Source organism: Octodon degus, unplaced genomic scaffold (genome assembly GCF_000260255.1).
Source record: "Octodon degus isolate 3935 unplaced genomic scaffold, OctDeg1.0 scaffold00098, whole genome shotgun sequence".
Lineage (NCBI taxonomy): Eukaryota > Metazoa > Chordata > Mammalia > Rodentia > Octodontidae > Octodon > Octodon degus.
Window position 1 is genome coordinate 8,792,841 of NW_004524674.1, and position 17,590 is coordinate 8,810,430.

At 56.4% G+C, this 17,590-nt stretch overlaps 1 protein-coding gene across 5 annotated transcripts in view; it reads right to left on the minus strand.

The window, feature by feature from the left end:
• The window catches only part of Col27a1 (collagen type XXVII alpha 1 chain), a 115,433-nt gene that overhangs the window by 18,134 nt on the left and 79,709 nt on the right, over positions 1 to 17,590 (minus strand). For all 5 annotated transcript variants that reach the window (XM_023723260.1, XM_023723261.1, XM_023723259.1 and 2 more), the window contains 10 exons: positions 15,186 to 15,239; positions 12,461 to 12,514; positions 11,973 to 12,017; positions 11,833 to 11,877; positions 11,502 to 11,555; positions 10,578 to 10,631; positions 9,753 to 9,806; positions 8,248 to 8,301; positions 6,449 to 6,502; positions 2,556 to 2,663 (listed from right to left, as the gene is read on the minus strand). In XM_023723260.1, the coding sequence (XP_023579028.1) occupies positions 2,556 to 2,663; positions 6,449 to 6,502; positions 8,248 to 8,301; positions 9,753 to 9,806; positions 10,578 to 10,631; positions 11,502 to 11,555; positions 11,833 to 11,877; positions 11,973 to 12,017; positions 12,461 to 12,514; positions 15,186 to 15,239 (576 nt within the window). The remainder of the gene's footprint in view (positions 1 to 2,555; positions 2,664 to 6,448; positions 6,503 to 8,247; positions 8,302 to 9,752; positions 9,807 to 10,577; positions 10,632 to 11,501; positions 11,556 to 11,832; positions 11,878 to 11,972; positions 12,018 to 12,460; positions 12,515 to 15,185; positions 15,240 to 17,590) is intronic.

Genomic DNA, 17,590 nt, shown 5'->3' on the forward strand with positions numbered 1-17,590 from the left:
GCATCGCCAGGTGACATCATCTGGGGCAGTGACATGAGCCATTTAGAGCCGGCTGCGGCATGTGTGCCGTAGGCTCTCTGACCTAGGGGACCCTGGGCAGTGTGTGGGGGGCATGTCCGACTGCGTGGCGCCATGTGTGCAGACGCATTTCTGCAAAAGCCCCGGCTGCTTGTAAAATTCTATTTTTAAATACTTGAGTCTTTCCAGGACAACCAGTGGGAGATCTTCGTCCTCCAGCCCCAATGCCAAAAGGATTCAGACGCAAGCCCCTTACTGTCTGTGTTAGTCGACACTTGTGAGACTACCTGAAGCTCTCTCCCACCTAGCAGATGAGAACCTCGAGGGACAGCAGTAGACCAACCTCAACACTGCTCCCACCACCACCACCACTGTTATTGCTGCCACTGTGACCAATGCCATCACCACCATCATCCACAACACCATTATGGCCACTACCACCACCACGACCAACATCATCATTGTCACCATCACCGGTGATACCACCACCACCCTGGCCACTACCACAACCACCATCTACTACCACCTCCACCATCGCCACCATTGCCACCACTGTGACCAACACCATCATCACCACCATCATCACGGTCACCATCAAAACACTACTACCACCACCTGTCACCACCACCATCACCAACACCGTCTTTGCCACTACCAGCATCATCACCACAATGACCATGCCATCACCACCATCATCCACAACACCATTATGGCCACTACCACAACCACTGCTACCTCCATCACCACCTCCACCACCACCTCCACCACCACCTCCACCACCACCTCCATCACCACCTCCACCACCACCTCCACCACCACCTCCATCACCACCACCCCTTCGTCACCATCACCACTCACTCCCTTACAGCTGCCACAAACACCAAGCATTTCTAACCCTTCCCTCCTCCAAACTCATAGACTCTTTTATGTCTACTTATTTTGTCAAGCGCTTTCCTACTTCCTAGTCCTTTACAGATTAGAAATTGGAGGGCTCAGAAGCGGGCAGTAACTTGCCTATAGTCACAGAGAATGCACGCTACTCAAGTCAGAAGCCCAGATTCAACCTTCAGACCCTGGTTTCAAACATGATCCTGCATGGTTAGGGCCCATTGCACAGCTGATGCTTAAAACTCAATAAAAAGAGGGTCCTCGGAATATCGGAGCTCAAGGTGACCTTAGTGCATGTTCTTTCCGCATTTTTACTGTACCAAGGGCGAGACCAGAGAGGACAAGAGGCAAGTGAAAAGTCACGCAGCAAGTGATCGATGGAGAACCAGGGCCAGGCCCCTCCGGCTCAGCTCCCCCTGGCCCACTTCCCTGTGGCTGAGTCAAGCCTGGGGAAGCCTCCAGCGAGGCCAGTCTGCCCAACGTCCGTGTTCCTCTCTGGCTCTGAGTTGAGCTCACCCTGTTCCAGCTGCGGAGGGGATTAGCACTTCAGTTCTATTTTTAGGAAACAAACATTTTCCCACAACCGGTTTGTTGCAGACTCATTTGGATCCTTCCCAGGTTACTCCTTTTTTACATTGTGCAGGGAAAAAGAACGTCGTGAGCAGGCCTGGAAGGAGGCCGGTACCCAGGTCACAAGCAAATCTCTCTGCTTGGGGCAGGAAGAGGGGACTGCCTGGCTCTGAGGCCTGGCCCCACCCCGCCCCGCCCCTGCAGGCCACCCTAGCGCCTGGGATCACACAGCTTAGCTGCAAGGTGCCTGCCTGCTCCCCTGCTCCCCTGCTCCAGGCTCACACAAATTCTGCTCAGGTGCAAAAACTGCTACTGCCCGCTGTGGAGTCAGATCCTGGACACAGCAGGGAGCCAAGGCCTGGGTTCCAGCTGGGTCGGAGCAGAGGACAGGATGTGCAGACTCCAGCAGGCCTAAGTTCAAGCCCTGGCTCTGCCTCTTCTTACTGTGTGAGCCTGGGCAATTCCTTGACCTCTCTGTCCTCAGGAGCTGCTATCAGTACCACAGAGCAGTGTGCTGGGGCGCTCTGGACTTGTCCTAGATGCTGAGAGGGGATGATTCCTTTCCACAGCCTTCAAGGGCAGGGACCTGATTCACCAGATTGAGTAGATTCCCCCCTGTGGGACAGCAGAGATTCTCTGGCTTTTCAATCAACAGAGTTTGGTTGCCCCCTTGGTGCCAGACCCTGAGGCAGATACCCACAGGGCTCCACATGTCCTGGGGTTCAGGGCCCAGCCTGGGGCCAGAGACAGCTTTCTAGGATGCGTGATGACTGTGGGGACAGCTGAAGGTCAAGTGGAGTAAAGCAGATATAGCGGGGAGAAGGGGACAGTCTTAGACATCTGTAACAGCAAGTGCAAAGGCCCGGCAGTGGGGCGAGGCTGCTCCAAGGAGCGCAGAGAGCTCAATGTGAGCCTGGGTGGGGGAGGCTAGGTGCCTGAGGAGGGCAGGGAGGAGACTGGTGCTGCATGCAACTCGCAGGTGAAGCCACACCTTTGGTGGCTGCTATCAAGAGCTCCAGCCCAGCTGCCCAGGTAGGCATGTCCCCTCCATCCCCAGGAGCCCCAACAGCTATACTCACCCGGACACCAGTGACACCAGGGGGGCCAGGAGGCCCATCCTCACCCTTCAGCCCTTCCTGGCCTTTCTCACCATGTTCACCATCAGGCCCTGGGTCCCCTCTGTCCCCCTGTGTTGGAAGGGCAGGAGGAGCAGAGAGAGGGAGAACAGATGAGTCCCTGGACCACAAATGCCTCAAGCCACCAGGCAGCATGGCGTCCACAGCCTCCCACCCTGAGCTCCCCGACAGGTCTCTGAGCTGCCCAGAGGACAGGGACTGGGCCAGCCTCACTGCCCCCAGAAAACATCACAGCCTTGACAGCTTCCCTGTCCCTCTCTGCACTGGGGCTGGGGTCAGGGCTAAAGAGAAGCCACCACATGACCATGGCCTGCCCAGACATTCCCAGGACAGAGAGGTCTACAGACACCACTGCTTCAGACATATACTGAGGACAGGAACTAAGTGAGAATCTGACCTCTGACCAAGGCAGAAATTGCACCACCGGGGCCCCTCAGAGCCAGCTCCATTTGTGTGCAGCCCCTGCTCTCACAACCCTGGTTACAGTAGTGCCAGCAACAAAGAGCAGGCCAGACCTGGATGGCTGGGGCCCAAGCCGGAGCAGGGGCAGTGCCCTGCTCGGGCCATGCAGGGTTGGGCAGAAAACTCAGGTACAAAGGCCCAGGGCCCTCCTACCTGCACCCTAAATGGCCCGTGCTATGATAACTTGCTGTTCTGTTGCCGCCCACCCCGCATGGCCACTATTCCCCTGCTGCAGGACAAGCAGACAGCCACCTGCGTTGGCACAGCACATTCCTGGGGTTGAGCCAATTTTGGTTTTTTTTGCCCGGATCAACTCAATCCTCACAGCAGACTTTCAAGGTAGAGCCTCTTTCTGTCCTATTTTACAGATGAAGAAATTGAGGCAGAGCTAAACTCAGTCGGATCCCAGCTTGCAGAGGTGCTGAAGTTGGCAGCAGGAGCTTGGATACCTGGATGGCTCCCCCAGAGAATGATTCCAAGGGATGCTGTCCCTGGACCTGAGGGCATCACACTGTGGTCTTCTTGGGACTGCAGAGGTCTGAGGGCACCTGAGGTTCTATCCCAAGGGGAAAACTCTTGGAATGGACTTTGGGGGTGAAGGTATGGGCTTTCATGGTTCTCTGGTAGAGCTGGCTTAGTGCAGCCCTGTTTCTTGAGCTTGCTGTGCTCACCTGTGCCCTCCCTCATTCCTGGGGACAGCAGATAGGTTGGGCTCTTGCAGGGCAGAGTGGAGGCTGTTGCCCTGGGCAATGGTGTGCGGGATGCAGCCTGGACAGTGGTCCATCCCAAAGCCGTCTCCTGCCAGCTGGCCAGGAGGCCATAAGAGGACCTGGGCATGGAGGCTCGTGGGTGAGCAAGGGACAGATCACAGCAGCGGGCTGGGAAAGGCAGTGTGCCTTTGCCAATTTTGTTTCCCAGTGTGACACTTCACAGAGGGTACGGCTAACCATGTGCACAGAAAGCCAGGTGCAGAGGGCTGGGGCTTCAGTAGAGACTGTGGAGAGCATGATGCTGTGGGCTCAGCCCTGTGCCCAGGGGCAGGAGGCAGGAGGGCAGCAGCCAGGCACTTCTCCAGTTCAGTCTGGACACAGCCTGACACAGCCAGGGAGGGGTTGGTGCAGCATGTCTGGGCAGCAGGTGGGCTCCTGACGCCCCTTCCCACTGCGATCCTCAGGTTCCAAGCACAGCCTGGCATGGAGACAGGGATCTGGCCCCAATCTGCGATCTGCTCCTGCAGCCTTGTCTGGCTCCAGGGCTCTGCTCCTGGCTTCTCTCCCTTGGCCACCAGCTGTCCTGGCTCTCAGGAGGGCACCTGCTCCCAGCAGCAGGGCTTGTTTTCAGGGACAAGCTAAGCTCCAGGGATAGCCAGCTCTCACCCCATAACCTGGGCTGCCACAGCAGGGCAGGGCTGCTTGTGGATGCCATGCAGGATGGGTTCCGAGGGTGCCCAAGGATGCCCCCAATCCTTGGAAGGCTGCCTGTGCTCTGAAGAGCCCTCACAGTTGCCTGGCTCAAATTTCTCAGTTTACAGATGGGAACAATCAAGGACCAAAGGTGGAGACTCCAGCACAGGGACAGCCCAGCTTCTGCTCCTTCCAGTGCCCAGGACCTGTGCGTCCCATTCTTGGGCCATGCTCCCTAAGTGTCCTTGACTGCTGATGGCCCTGGGCAGTTTCCTTATTTGTGAATAAGGCTGAGGAATGCAAGAAAGGAGCCCTGTAGACAGTTTAGCCCAGTGCCTGACAATGAACACTGGACACAAGAGAATGATTATTGGTCACAGTCACCACTGTCACAACAGATGGCAGAGAGCTACTGGGCACAGACACAAGCTACAAACTTGGAAGTGTTGCACACGTCCAAGAGATGCTCTTCACCAGGTGGCTCTGTAAGAAAACAGTCACTCCCTGTATTGTGAGAAGCCCATGGACCACGCAGATGCCACAGCAAGAGGACAGAACTAGTTTGAGGGAATAAAACATGATGAAGACAGAGCCAAGAAGGCATGACACACAGAGGAAGAAAGACAGAGGGAGACAGCTGCCCCTGGAAGACTCTGCCCATTCCACCCTGGCAGATCCCATGCAGAAGTGTCAGCCAGAAGGGGAGAGACAAGGCTGTGGCGTCGTGCCTCAGTTTCTTCATGTGTTAGGTATACACAGATATTCTGGCTAGGAGGACTAGTGGGTCAGTGAATGCAGAGGTAGAGGCCTTCAAGGTGGGTGGTGCCTTAGGGCAAGGGCACAGAGCACTTGGCCCTGAGGTCTATTGACATCACCACAGTGGATGGCATCTGGTCAGGGGCATGGAGGGCAGTCTAATGCTTCAAGCCTCACCAGGACCCTGGCAGGACCACCTTAGAACTCAGCAGGACTGAGGGGTGAGAAAGTAGACAGGAGAGATGGGGTGCTCTCATCCTTGCAATGCACTAGCAGGAGCCCACCCAGGGAAACTGTGGGAAGGGGTAGTGGGGATGGGGGCTGGGGATAGGGAAACTGAGGCCCAGAGAAGGGGAATGCTTCCTGAGGTCATGTGGAAAGAAGGGGTGATGGAGGGGAAGGGGGACGTGGCACTCAGAACCTTGGGGTGGGAAGCTGACTTGCACCACAGGGCAGGGCCAACACAGGGCCAGGCTGGGCCTGAGATGGAGGCAGGGCCAGGCCAGGGCTGCAGGGGCACCAGGTAGTCAGACTGGTGCCCACCGGCAAGGCTGACCTCTGGAGGGCACCCAACCCTTGGGGCACACAGAGCAGCAGGGCTGAGCCTGGCCAGCAGGCTTTGGTACCTGGAGACCATGGCTTGAGTTTCAGCTCCTCCTCTGTTCCCCATGAACCTCTGCTCTTTACCTTTAGGACGGGAGCACACGCTGCAGCACAGCAGCCTCCATTTGGGTCCCGGATTACTAGCTACCTGTCCTGGGGGAGCTGCTTAATCTCTCTAAAGTCTGTTTCCTCACCTGAAGATGGAATGTCCCTCAGAGCACTGATGGAGCTGACACACTTGAAGGGCTCAGTACGGTACGGGGCATACAGACTAGGGCTTAGTCTTTCCTAGCAGCTAAGCAGTGATTATAGGACGTTGCATTAGGACCATCTCGTGACATTCAGGGTGCTGGAAGGTGATGGCTAGCAATGCCCCCGCCTGTGGGCCTGGCACAGGTAGGTCCTCAGGAACCGCCCTGAGCCAACAGAAGCTGACATTTTAAGAAAGGGCAGGAAGATGGGAGGCTGGATTGGACAGGCAGCAGGTGGCGCTAGACACTGATGATGCCCACCCTGTTCTCACTGGGCGCCCAGGTGGACCACAGAACCATGCGGGAGGCAGTGCTGAGGAGATACCTCAGTCCTGCAAGGTTCTCCCAGAAGAGTGCTTACCTTCAGCCCGTCGGGTCCTGCGGGGCCACTGTCTCCCTCAAGGCCTGGTTCCCCCTGGACAGCGTGACAGGGAAGGCAGGAGATATTACAGGGGGCTGGGCTATGTGCTCTCCCTCCCTCCAAACCAAGAGCAGGACCCCACCCCAGATCCCCTGGCAGGGTCCCTGCAGGATTGGGCCACCACAGGCACAGGGCAGCCAGGATGGATGGATGGATGGATGGATGGATGGATGGATGGATGGATGGATGGATGAATGAATGTAGGTATGAATGAATGAATGTAGGTATGAATGAATGAATGAATGTAGGTATGAATGAATGTAGGAATGAATCAGTGAGCAGAAGGCTGAGGCCTCACCCTCGGCTCTCCAGGACGTGATGCACAGACCCCCCGGCCACAGGCTGCTCTGGCTGGCTGTGTGGCCTACAGGTTAAGGCCAGTTTTGCCTCAGATCTCAGCACCGCTCTGGCTTCCTACTCACTGGCTATCTCACCTCAGCACACTACTTAGTCCACATGCTGTTAGTTTCTTCATCTGGGAAATGGGGCTGTCACCCATTCCTCTCGGGCTGCTTTAGGAACATGCCACTGCCCTACAATGGCAGCTGCTTGAGATCTCCTTAATGGAACTAGGGCAAACCCTCACTGCACTCTTCAGGGAAGAGACAGATATAAAAATTCTGCTCCCCTTGCACCCGTAGCAGACATTACTAATCGATCCACTAGACCACAAGCTCCATGAAAAAGGCCTGCCACTCGCTGCTGGGCTCCTGACACACAGCAGCTCCAATGGTTGAGGGTTTGCCCTTCTTTCTCCTATTGGATCCTGGTAGAACTCAGGATTCTTCTTTTTTTTTTTTTTAAATATTTATTTATTTATTTATTTGTTTGTTTGTTTATTTAGTGTGTGTGTGGCCAGCTCAGCCCACCAGGGGGCGGGCCTGGCTGGCATGTGGTGCTGGGGATTGAACCAGGGTCCCTGTGTCTCGCTTAGCTTAGCTTGTTCTAAGTAGGTGCTCTAGTCCACTGAGCCATCTCACCAGCCCCAGGATTCTTCTTAACACTGCCCTGTAAGAAGACTTTACTGAACAACCCTGGTAGACATCTACACCTTGCCACCTCAGGGCCCCCACTCCATGCTATGCAGACTTCCTCTCGCTCTGCCTTGCTGCATGGAGCCTCTGCAGACTTGCAGCCATGAGCAGCCAATGGCAAGGCAAAGAGGGAAAGACGAGAAGCAAAGAGACTTGAGTGGGAGCACCTGGCACCCCCAAACTGAGACCCACACCACCTCCCTACCATTCTTAGCTCCCGCCTTGTCCATTTCAGGTGCTAAGGATGCAAGCAAGGACCTAATAAACTCAGCGCTGAGCAGACAGAGATGGACACAGGGACCTTGCAGAGCTTCTGAGGGCAAGACAAGCTTTGTGGTTTTCTTTTGGGAAAAGAGAGAATGAATAACTGTTCAATAAAAGCACTTGGGGGTTAAATATATTCAGGGCCCTGGGTTAATCTAGAAGAAGCCACTTTCTTAATTGCAGGCCGCCCCAGAGCCTTCTCAGTTAGACTGCTGATGTATAAGAGGGACACCAAGCCTCTAGTGTGTCTTCAACATTTTAACCACAGAATGCTTTTCTTTCTTTTTCTTTTTTTATTCTTTTCTCATGGTGTGGAAATTCCTGGTTAATTCCTACAGTTGAGGAGACCGAGGCACAGGGACACTGAGGGAAGCCCTTCCCCTCCCCCAGGATCCACATCCCTCAGTGTTTTCCAGAGAGAGTGCATTGGCTTCAACTTACCCGCTGCCCAATGAGGCCCTGCTCCCCAGGGGTGCCTAGGGGTCCAAGGTCGCCCTATAAGAAGCCAAACACAAGCATATGGGGGTGGGTGGGGCCATCACCAGCCCCCACCACACCTTTTGTTTCCACTGGCTCTGATTTGGGGTAAGGAGGAGCAGGCGGGGGAGGTGGTTCTTCCCAACGGCGGCCCAGGCAAATGGCAGCACACCAGAATCCTTATACCACATCAGCTCTGGCCACGGGTTTCTCTCACACCAGGACAGAAAGGCAGAAAGATCACCACCATCACCACCACCATCATGATAAAGATCACCACCACCCCCATCCTTGTCACCACTACCATCAGCACCACATCGCAGTCATAATCACTGTCACCGCCACCACCACCACCACCCCATCACCAGCATCATCGCCGCAACTGTCACCACCACTGCTGTCAGTGCCACCACCACCACCACAGTCATAGTCACAGTCACCACCCCCACGCTCATCACTGCCCCTACCCACCACCGTCACCAGCACCACCACAGCTGCCACCATGCTACCACTTACTCGGCGTTGTTCTAAGTACTTTTATAAAATGAACTTGTGACTTTCCTAACACCTGGAAGGAAAGGCGTTCTTCTTCCAGAGAGGAAGCTGGGAAGCTTCCGCCACAGCATGTGCCACACTATAATGTGGCTCATGACACACTCAGGTCCCTGACGGGGTAGTCTGATCCCAGCAGCACTGGGTGCAGGGTGACAACTCTGACTGGATACCTTCTTTACTCTCCCTTGAGATTCAGAGAGAAAGCCAAATGCAGAGGAAGGTTGAACGTCACCCATCTCCTGAGGGACCGACTTCCTAAAGGATCTTCTCACCCTAGGATCTCTTGCTAGTGTCTGGGGACACAGGAGGGGACAGAGCTTTGATCCCTTAGCCCCAGCTGGAGCAATCCACTTCTATCTGTTTGACACACAAAGGTACCTTTCCTCACTGTTCTTTGAGCAAAGGCCTTGCAACTGAGGTAAGGGTGACAGCACTGGGGAGGGGATGAGTTTTAGGTCACAAGCTTTTGCTGATTTTCCTGGGCCTGGCCTCTGCAATGTCCTGGTCCGCTGGCATGGGGCAGTGGCTCCCAGGCCCAGAAAAGAGCAGGATCATCTTCCTGCAGCCATGGGGAGGGCTCTCTTTGGTCCCAGGGATCAGTGGGCACCATTTCTTGGCAGGTAACAAGGGCACCAGGGCTGAAGTGCAGACAGCACCATACAGGCCAGGAGGCACAGCCACCTGGGCAAAGAGGCAGGCAGGCACCGCAGAAAACTCTGCTTCTAAGAAGCTAGGCTGGGGCGATGGGCAGGGGAGGCCCCCCACTGTGGCCACGCCAGAGCCCACTCCTGGCCCAGAGCACAGAGAACCCATTATCTCAGGACAAGAAAGGCCTGTTTCTCCCCATGAGGACACTGCTGCCAATCGGGAGCTAATTTTTCAAGTCACTTCTCTCGCCTTTCATCCCGCCTCACCTTCACCCCAGCTTCTCCAGGAAGGCCAGGCTCTCCCACTGTACCTGGCGGCCCCTGCAAGAAAAGCAAAGGCCATGGGTCTCTCCTATACCAAGGGCTGGCCCTGGTTGCAAAATGGGGAAAACTGCAATCCAAAGAGGCAAGGGACATGTTCAGGCCACACAGCACAAAAGAGGCATGGGACAGAGCTGCAGCTCCAGGCACATGGGGGTGGGACTGGGAAGGGGTGGCTGGGCTGGCAGAGGCCCTGGACTACCAGTGCCTGCTGGGCCCATCCCTCCCCATGCCTGTGGCTGACCACATAGAAGCCCCTTGGCAAGACAGGCAGGAAAATTCATGATTCATGTAAGGACAAGGGGGTCAGTGGGCATCCAGGGCTGGGTGGGTCCAGCATTTACTCACAGCTGAACCAGGGTGACAAGTGTAGGATGGTCCTGAATTGTCACCAGGGCATGGCTGCGGCCTTGCATAATCCCTGGAGCTCAATTTGCGGCTGGATGTGGCCACCTGTCTGAGGCCCCGCCCCTGCTCCTTTCTCAGTGACCCTCAGTGGGCTGGGTCCCTGTTCACTGTGCTGGGTGAAGTCTCAGCAGGAGTGGGGCAGGCAGGGGCTGCTACTTTCACTAATGCCAAAGAGGCACTGCTACTGTCCACAAGGGTCCTGACCTTTCACCCCACCAAGGTACCAGGTCCTTTCCCTGTGTCCCAGCATGGGTCACTTCTTGGCCAACCTCCATACTCAGAGCTGCAGCTCTGATGGCCTCACACTCACCTGGGGCCAGGACAGGGAGGGCATGCTGCACACACAGGGACCTCAGCACTCACCTTGGGCCCCATCTCTCCTGGAGGTCCAATTGGCCCCTGGGGTCCGTGAGGACCCTGAAAGACAGACAGACAGACAGACAGACAATGGGAGATGCCAGCCTGGGCCTCCCTTGGTCTGAGGCTCAGTAATGTAATCTGTAGTAGTGGATGAGGAAACTTGGGACTGTGCAGCACAACCCTCGGGGACTCCCAGTCACACCAAAGAGGAGGACCTGGTGGCTGCAGCTTCTGCTCACTGTCTGCTGAGGGTCCCCCACCACGGCTCACACCTACCCGCCCCCACTGAAGCCCAGCAGGATGTGCCCTGTGCAGGAGGTCCTGCTCTGGAGCTCTGCTCCCTCTCTCTGCCCTTTGCTTCGCCCCATCCCCACCCCATCTATCCCACCCTGCTCCCTGAGGAATCCAGAGAGTGGTCCAAGGAGCTTCCTCCTGACCCCCAAGAGCTGTCCTCTCCTGAAACTTCATCATCATCTCTCCTTACAGGGTGCTCACAAGAGCTAAGCATCTAGGCTGTCCCCCACACACCGTCCCTCTGGAGCTTCCTCTGAAGGGTGAGGCAATGGGGTCACCATCTCCATTCCATACATTTCAGAGGCTCCTGTGCTCTTGGGAGAGGACGGGTGCTCCAGGCCACAGGCCTGCCTCCGGGTGCTGCCCAGCAGCACCCCCAGCCTGCCATTTTCTCTGTGCCAAGTGCCCTTGCTACCTTTTCTCATGTGCTCTTCACTACAGAATGACAAGGGAGCACACAGGTAACCAACTATTTCCCTGGTGGGAACCAGGTCGGAGCCCCGTTGCACCCCTGATAGGCCCTTGCTGATGCCTCTCCTTGTCTAACCACGCAGCCCACAGCCCGGGCAGTGATCCCTCTAAGACCAGCTTGCCAGGGACAAGGACACCACAAAGGCAAGGAAAGGGGCTTACCGGTTCTCCTGGGAGGCCCTTGGTGCCTGGGGGGCCTGAGGGACCTGGGATGCCCTGCAGAGGAAGACACGGGTGACCTCAGGCCCCCTCCAGCCTTCTCCACTCAGCCTATCCCCTTGACTTCTGGTGATGGTTGAAGTGTCTCAGGGACCCACCCCACCCTCTGCGGACTTGCGATGGATACTGAGGCTGAGATCCTGGAATGGGAGTCACGCCCAAGGGGCTTCTTTGTGGAGGGTGTGGAATTTCCACTGCAGGAGGGAACTCAGCCATTCTGCCCAGCTTGCCCCAAATCCCTATGCTGGGCGTTGTGGGAACTGATTCTACTTACGGAAAAGCCTCTCAGCCCCAGGTGACCTCGCTCACCAGATGCGCCCTGGAAGCACATTTGGGGTCATTAGAGGCACACATCACAGGGCAGGGAGTGGGGCAGGGGTCCAGCGGCCATCCAGGTGTCCTTGGCCCACGTACCTGCTGTCCAGGTGGGCCTGGTCTGCCCCGAGGTCCTGTAGGGCCCTGAGGGGAATGGAGAAGCAGAGCTGCACAAGGACTGGGGCAGCCCATGCCTGAAGGACCCAGGAGCCAGGAGAGAAGCCTAGACCAGTGTCACCCACTATTCCCACTGTGCAGCTGGGAAAATCAAGGCCAGCAAAGGGTGATGGTGTCCCACAGTCACTAGGTGCTAGGGACCAAGAACCAAGGACCCCTTCCTACTGGTGGGGTACCAGAGGCCTTCTGAGAGGCCTGGACTCCCAAGGTTCCAGGGCACAATGACTCCCCTCCCTCTCCTTGTCCCTGCCGTGTCTTGCTCAGTGGCTGCAGGGGGCAGGAGGGGCCAAGATGAGTCTCAGGAATGCAGCCTCTCCAGGACACCCTGCTGTCCCCCTAAAGGGCCTGGTGCTGGGCCCCCTGACCCAGCAGGATTAGGGTGAGGAGAGGCAGCCCAGAGGGCTCAGTACCTTCTGGCCCCTGGACCCCTGCTCTCCAGCCAGTCCGTCTGTTCCTCGGGGACCCTGGAATGGGAAGAAAGTTCTGGCATGGTAGATGGCAGGGTCTCCCCAGGCTGGGAGTCAGATGGGTGGGCTGCCCAGAGCCCAGGACCTTCCCCTCCCCATCGCCTCCCCTTGCCTGCCCGCTGCCACCTGAGGCAGGTCACTGGCCTGCAGTGACGGCCCAGGTGACTCTTCCAGATGAAGCTGGCCTGTGCACAGCCACACCTAAGGAGGTCTTGGAGCCGGGGCTACTGGCACTGTCTACAAGCCCATCACTCTGGGAGGCCAAGGGAGGAGGATCAAAAGTTTGAGACCTGCCTCAAGAACTGCAACAAACAAAGAAAAAAAAGCCAACCAACTAAATAAGTGTATATGAAGGGAGTCTGCCCAAGAGATGTAGTCACCGCTCAGGAAAAGAAAAACAGTGTTTTTAACAAATGCTGTTAACCTTCTATGGCAGGCCCTAGAGGAGGTCATATGTATTGCGGAAAGCCTACCACTAGGCTTTCCTAGTACACACACTGTCAGCCCTTAGGAAAGAAATTGCAAACTCGCGCTGTTGCAGCTCTTGTGTCTAGATGTCCCCACAAAGGCTCATGCACTCAGAGGTGGGGCTTCTTCAGAGGCTGCCGAATCGCAAGTGTGCGACTGACTCATGGTGCAATGTGGGGTTTGAGGGCAGGTGACCACTGAATCAGTGCGCCAGTCGGTTTGGCACCACCCTAATCCCATAGCCTGGATATAACATTAGGGACAGAAAGAGGCCTGCCTCTCCCCGGGCTTGCTGTGCCATCTCTCTAAGCCTTTCTGGGAGAAAGTTAGCAGCACTCGCAGAAAAAGCTACACCCTTGTTTCCTAAGTAAGGAAACTGAGATGGCAGTGAACCCACCTGCGGTCACACAGCTTGTAAGGGACAGCCTTAATCTGAGCCCAAGTCATCTGGGTACCCACTTGATTTTACCGGGGAGCCTGTCACTGTTTATCTGGATGAGGGTGAGCTTCCTGTCACCAGGGATATGCAAGGCACAGCATACCAAAGCCAGCCCCAGGCAGGGTGTTGGGGAAGACAAGGTCTGAAGTCATTGTTCACAGGAGGCCCTGCTAAGGGCCTGGGGCATGCTGGGAGGCCAGCAGGCAGTGACCACATCTGGGAAGCGGGCCCAGGAAAGCCCTTAGACAGGACCTCAGGACAATCCCGCAGGTCTCACATTCCTGCCAAACCTTGCTGGGAGTGGGGCTCAGGTCTCCCTGCTCCCCTCTGGCCCAGAGACTTTGATGTGGTCAGGAGCCTGGGTTTCCTCAAGCTGGGGAGAAACCCTTGAGGCGGCTGATGGGAAGGGCTGAGGTGGCTGGGGAGCCGGGCTGGGCCTCCCTGTGGGGCAGGGCAGTGGCCAAGGCCCTGGAGGTTCCCCTGCCAGCTCCTCCTGCTTCCAGACCCAGAGGGCACCTAGCAGCTATCCTTGGTCCTTGTTCCCTCACAGAGCCAGAGGACTTGGGCACTGGGCGGCCCATCCCCGAAGGAATGCCTCCTAATCTTTCCTCCCCGCCTGTTGCCTCAGGCCATCTGGTACAAGTTTTAAAACAAGCTGAATTCCAGCCAAGAGGCAGAAAAGTAATCACAGATTCCCCCACAAGAGCTTGGCTATCGGGCCCAGGCTGCCCCTGCTGTCCTGTTTCCTCTTTACAACAAGAACGCGTGCCCTGGCACCTGTATGCTAGCTGGCAGGCAACCAGTCCATCCACCCTCCTTGCATGACTGAAAAGGAGGCTGAGTTCAGTGTGCACAAGAGCCGGATTCCCTGGGTTCAAATCCCAGCCATGCCACTTCTAGCTGTGCAACCTGAGGACGCGACGTAACTTCTCTGCACCTCTCTTTCCTCATCTATAAAATGGGACTAAGGACAGCACCTACCTACGAGGGTAGTACTGAGGATTAAATGAATCAGTGCATGTGATGGTGCCTGGCACAAAGTGTTCGTGATCACCTCGGGCCAGTTCTTGTCTAAAACCCTGCGTGGCTCCCAGGTATCCTTGGGGCATAATTGTGGAGCCCTGCCTGGCATAGAGCCCGCATGGTCATTGTTGGCTGGGGAACCTCAAGCATGCCACCCCTCCCCTCATCTTAGGACCCTCCTCTGCTGACCTCTGCCTGCAGCCTGGCAGTAGACTGAGCCCCCTTATCCCAGGCTGGCCCTGGCTCTCCTACTCAGGGGAAGTGCCCCCGAGAGGCCAGGGCTCCCATCCTCCACATGCTGATGGCCTGTGTCTGCCCAGCAGCATGAGTGACCTGTTCCTTGGGTCACAAGGGCGGACAGGTCACGCCTGGTCTGTCCTCCATGGTGTCCCCAGAGCCTCCCAAGGTAGGTAGATGCTAAATAAATGTGGCCAATGCAGTGAGTGAATGAATGAATGAATGAATGAATGAATGAATGAATGAATGAAGCAAGCACTGGTACCAGAGCCCATTTTTGTCAAATGGACAACGAGGCCTGGGGCTCAGGAATAGGCTAGAAAGACAGCAGCAGGGGTGAGAGGTCCAATGTGCAGCACCAGGCCAAGGGAGCCTGGGGCCCTGTCTGGGGCTGCAAGTCACAGAGTTCAGAGTCAGGCAGGGACAGACAGGGACAGAACAAGGTCTGCTGCTGTGGCCCTGTCCTTGTCCACATCAGTGCTGGAGTTTGGACCAACTTACCCTACGACCTTTTGCTCCACGCATGCCTGGTGGGCCCCGTGATCCGCGAGGACCCTGTTGGGGGAGAAGAGTTAGGGAAGCTCTTTTCAGGGAGTGAGAGCCACACAGGGGACTCGGAATTTGGGGCTGAGCTGGGGGTCTGCAGCTCCACCTGAGGAGAGGGCCTCTGGGGAAAGGCAGATGCTGCCCTAGATCAGAGGCCCAGGCATCCTTGGGATCTTAGGCAGGCCCCTTAGGCAAGGGCCTCTGGGGGTGAACCATCTCCTTCCTCCTGTCAAAATCAGCATTGAGCGCTGGCCAAATAGCTCAGCAGATTAAAGCGCCTGCAAGCAGGTGCAGGGCGCAGGGGTTCAATCCCAGGGCCTGCACTGCCAGCTCCACCCCTGGGGTGTACTAAATCAGCAATTAAGACTGGGTGTGGTAGCGCGCCTGTAATCTCAGCTCTTGGGAGGCTGTACACAGGCAGATCACTACGAATCTGATCTAGTAGTAAGACCCTGAACACCCTGTAGATCCTTCCCTAAAAAATACAAAACAAACAAACAAATAAAAAAAAATCATAATTGAGGGGTTTCTGGGACATGTCTAAAAGCAGGTGTCCCTATATCTCTGGGTCCCTTTCTTTCCCCAGCAGCCACCCGTGTTCTGTCCCCACCCACTGCCTGACACTAAATGTGATCCCAATTAGGTTTTGCCAGGGCAGGAGAGCTGCAAAGGAGAAGAGCCTAGATCCAGGTCCTGGGTGGGAGTTGGAGAGCCAGGAGGACAGGAAAGGAGACCAGAGCGGGCACCGGGGAGCCAGGAGCAGGGATGAACAGAAAGCTCCAGGGCCCTGGAGAAGGCCTGGGCCACTATCTGAACTTGATGAAGGAATGACAAGGAGAGCAAAGGAGAGCTGGGGAGGACCCGTGGGGACACAGGAGACACGGGGGACATGAAGGGGCAGGGAGAGGCCCTGAGGGCTTGCGGCTCTGCACTTTGAGTTCTCAGCCCCTGGCCTGGCCTAGCACATCAAGTGTGCAGAAACCCAAGTGAACAACAGCCACCTGGGCAAATGACTCCGGCAGCCACCCAGCAACAACCTCTCCCCATGGACCAGCAGGGGCCCTGTGACAGCTGCAGGGGCCTACAGCTCTGCACAACTCCTGGACGGGCAGGCTCTTTGCCCAAGGCTGGGATGGTGCCCCCTTGCTGTGCCCCTTCTCTCCTGCAGGGTCTTGAGGGCACAGGTCCTGCTGTGCCCTCCTTGGCAGCAGCAGCTTGGCCCAAAAAAAAGGCAGCTCTGGCAGCCAGGTGCTGAAGACTGAGTGAGACATGCTGCTCCCAGCTCAGAAGGCAGGTGTGTGTCACTGGGAAGGGCCAGGGGCCATCTCCATGCAGGGGACAGCAGTGCTCACCTGGCCCAGCTACAGTGCCAGAGAGCTGGGTTCAAACCTGCCTCTGCCATGTACTAGCTGTGTACTTTAAGCAAGTTATTGCCCTCTGCAGGCCTCAGTTTCCTTACCTATAAAATGGGAAGATGAAATGACCTGGATGGTTCTAAGGTCAAGGCAACATCCCCTCTGTTCAAGCAAGAGGTCAGACCAGGAGGTTGGAACCTAGGAGGCCACTGGGTGACCCTGGCAGGCCCCAGAGCTTTCCCTCCTGTTCTCTCACCCCTAGCAATGGGGGTAACACTCTTTTGATAATCTTCAGTGGGCAGCAGCAGAACATGGATGCTAAAATGACTGGAAGCATGCAGAAAAGCCAGCAGGTATGGGCAGGAGCTCTAGAAAGAAATGTCCTTGGCCAGCAGGCCTAGTAGGTGGTAGGCACTGCGTCCAACAAAGACTCACAGCACTTACTAAGCACCCTGGAAAGGCAGGCTGTTAGACCAGCAGGGCATGACGACTCTGTATTTGTCATGTTTTCCGAAGGCAGGTGGCATTATGCCAATTTACAGATGAGGAAAGAGGCCCAGGGAGGAAGTCAGGGCCAGGACTTGACTCCCTGAAGTGGGCTTTTTGGAACTCTTGGTAGATGAGGGGCAGCTGGCTGAGGGGGGAAGCCCAGGAGTCCAGGGGCCAGGCCTGCCCATAGCAGAGGAGTGCAATGGCAACTCTGAGCTCTGGAAGCAGCGAGGGGCAGTTGGTTTTGCTGAGTCTGGGCCCAATCATTGAGTAAATGGATGCTCCCGAGAAGGCTTCACTGGACCCAGGCATCGTCCCAGGCCAGGCTCGTCATTCACCTCCGATCAGGGAGAAAACTGGACTGCAGCCTTTGGGCCTTGCAGCTCTGCCCTCGGATTCCAAGCCAGGTATCCGGCCACTGAGTCACCCCGCCAGGCAGGACCTGGTCCTCCAACCCCTGCCGCCTGCCCCACGGGCCCACCTCTACTCCTCCAGTAACTCCAGCCCCAGGCCAGA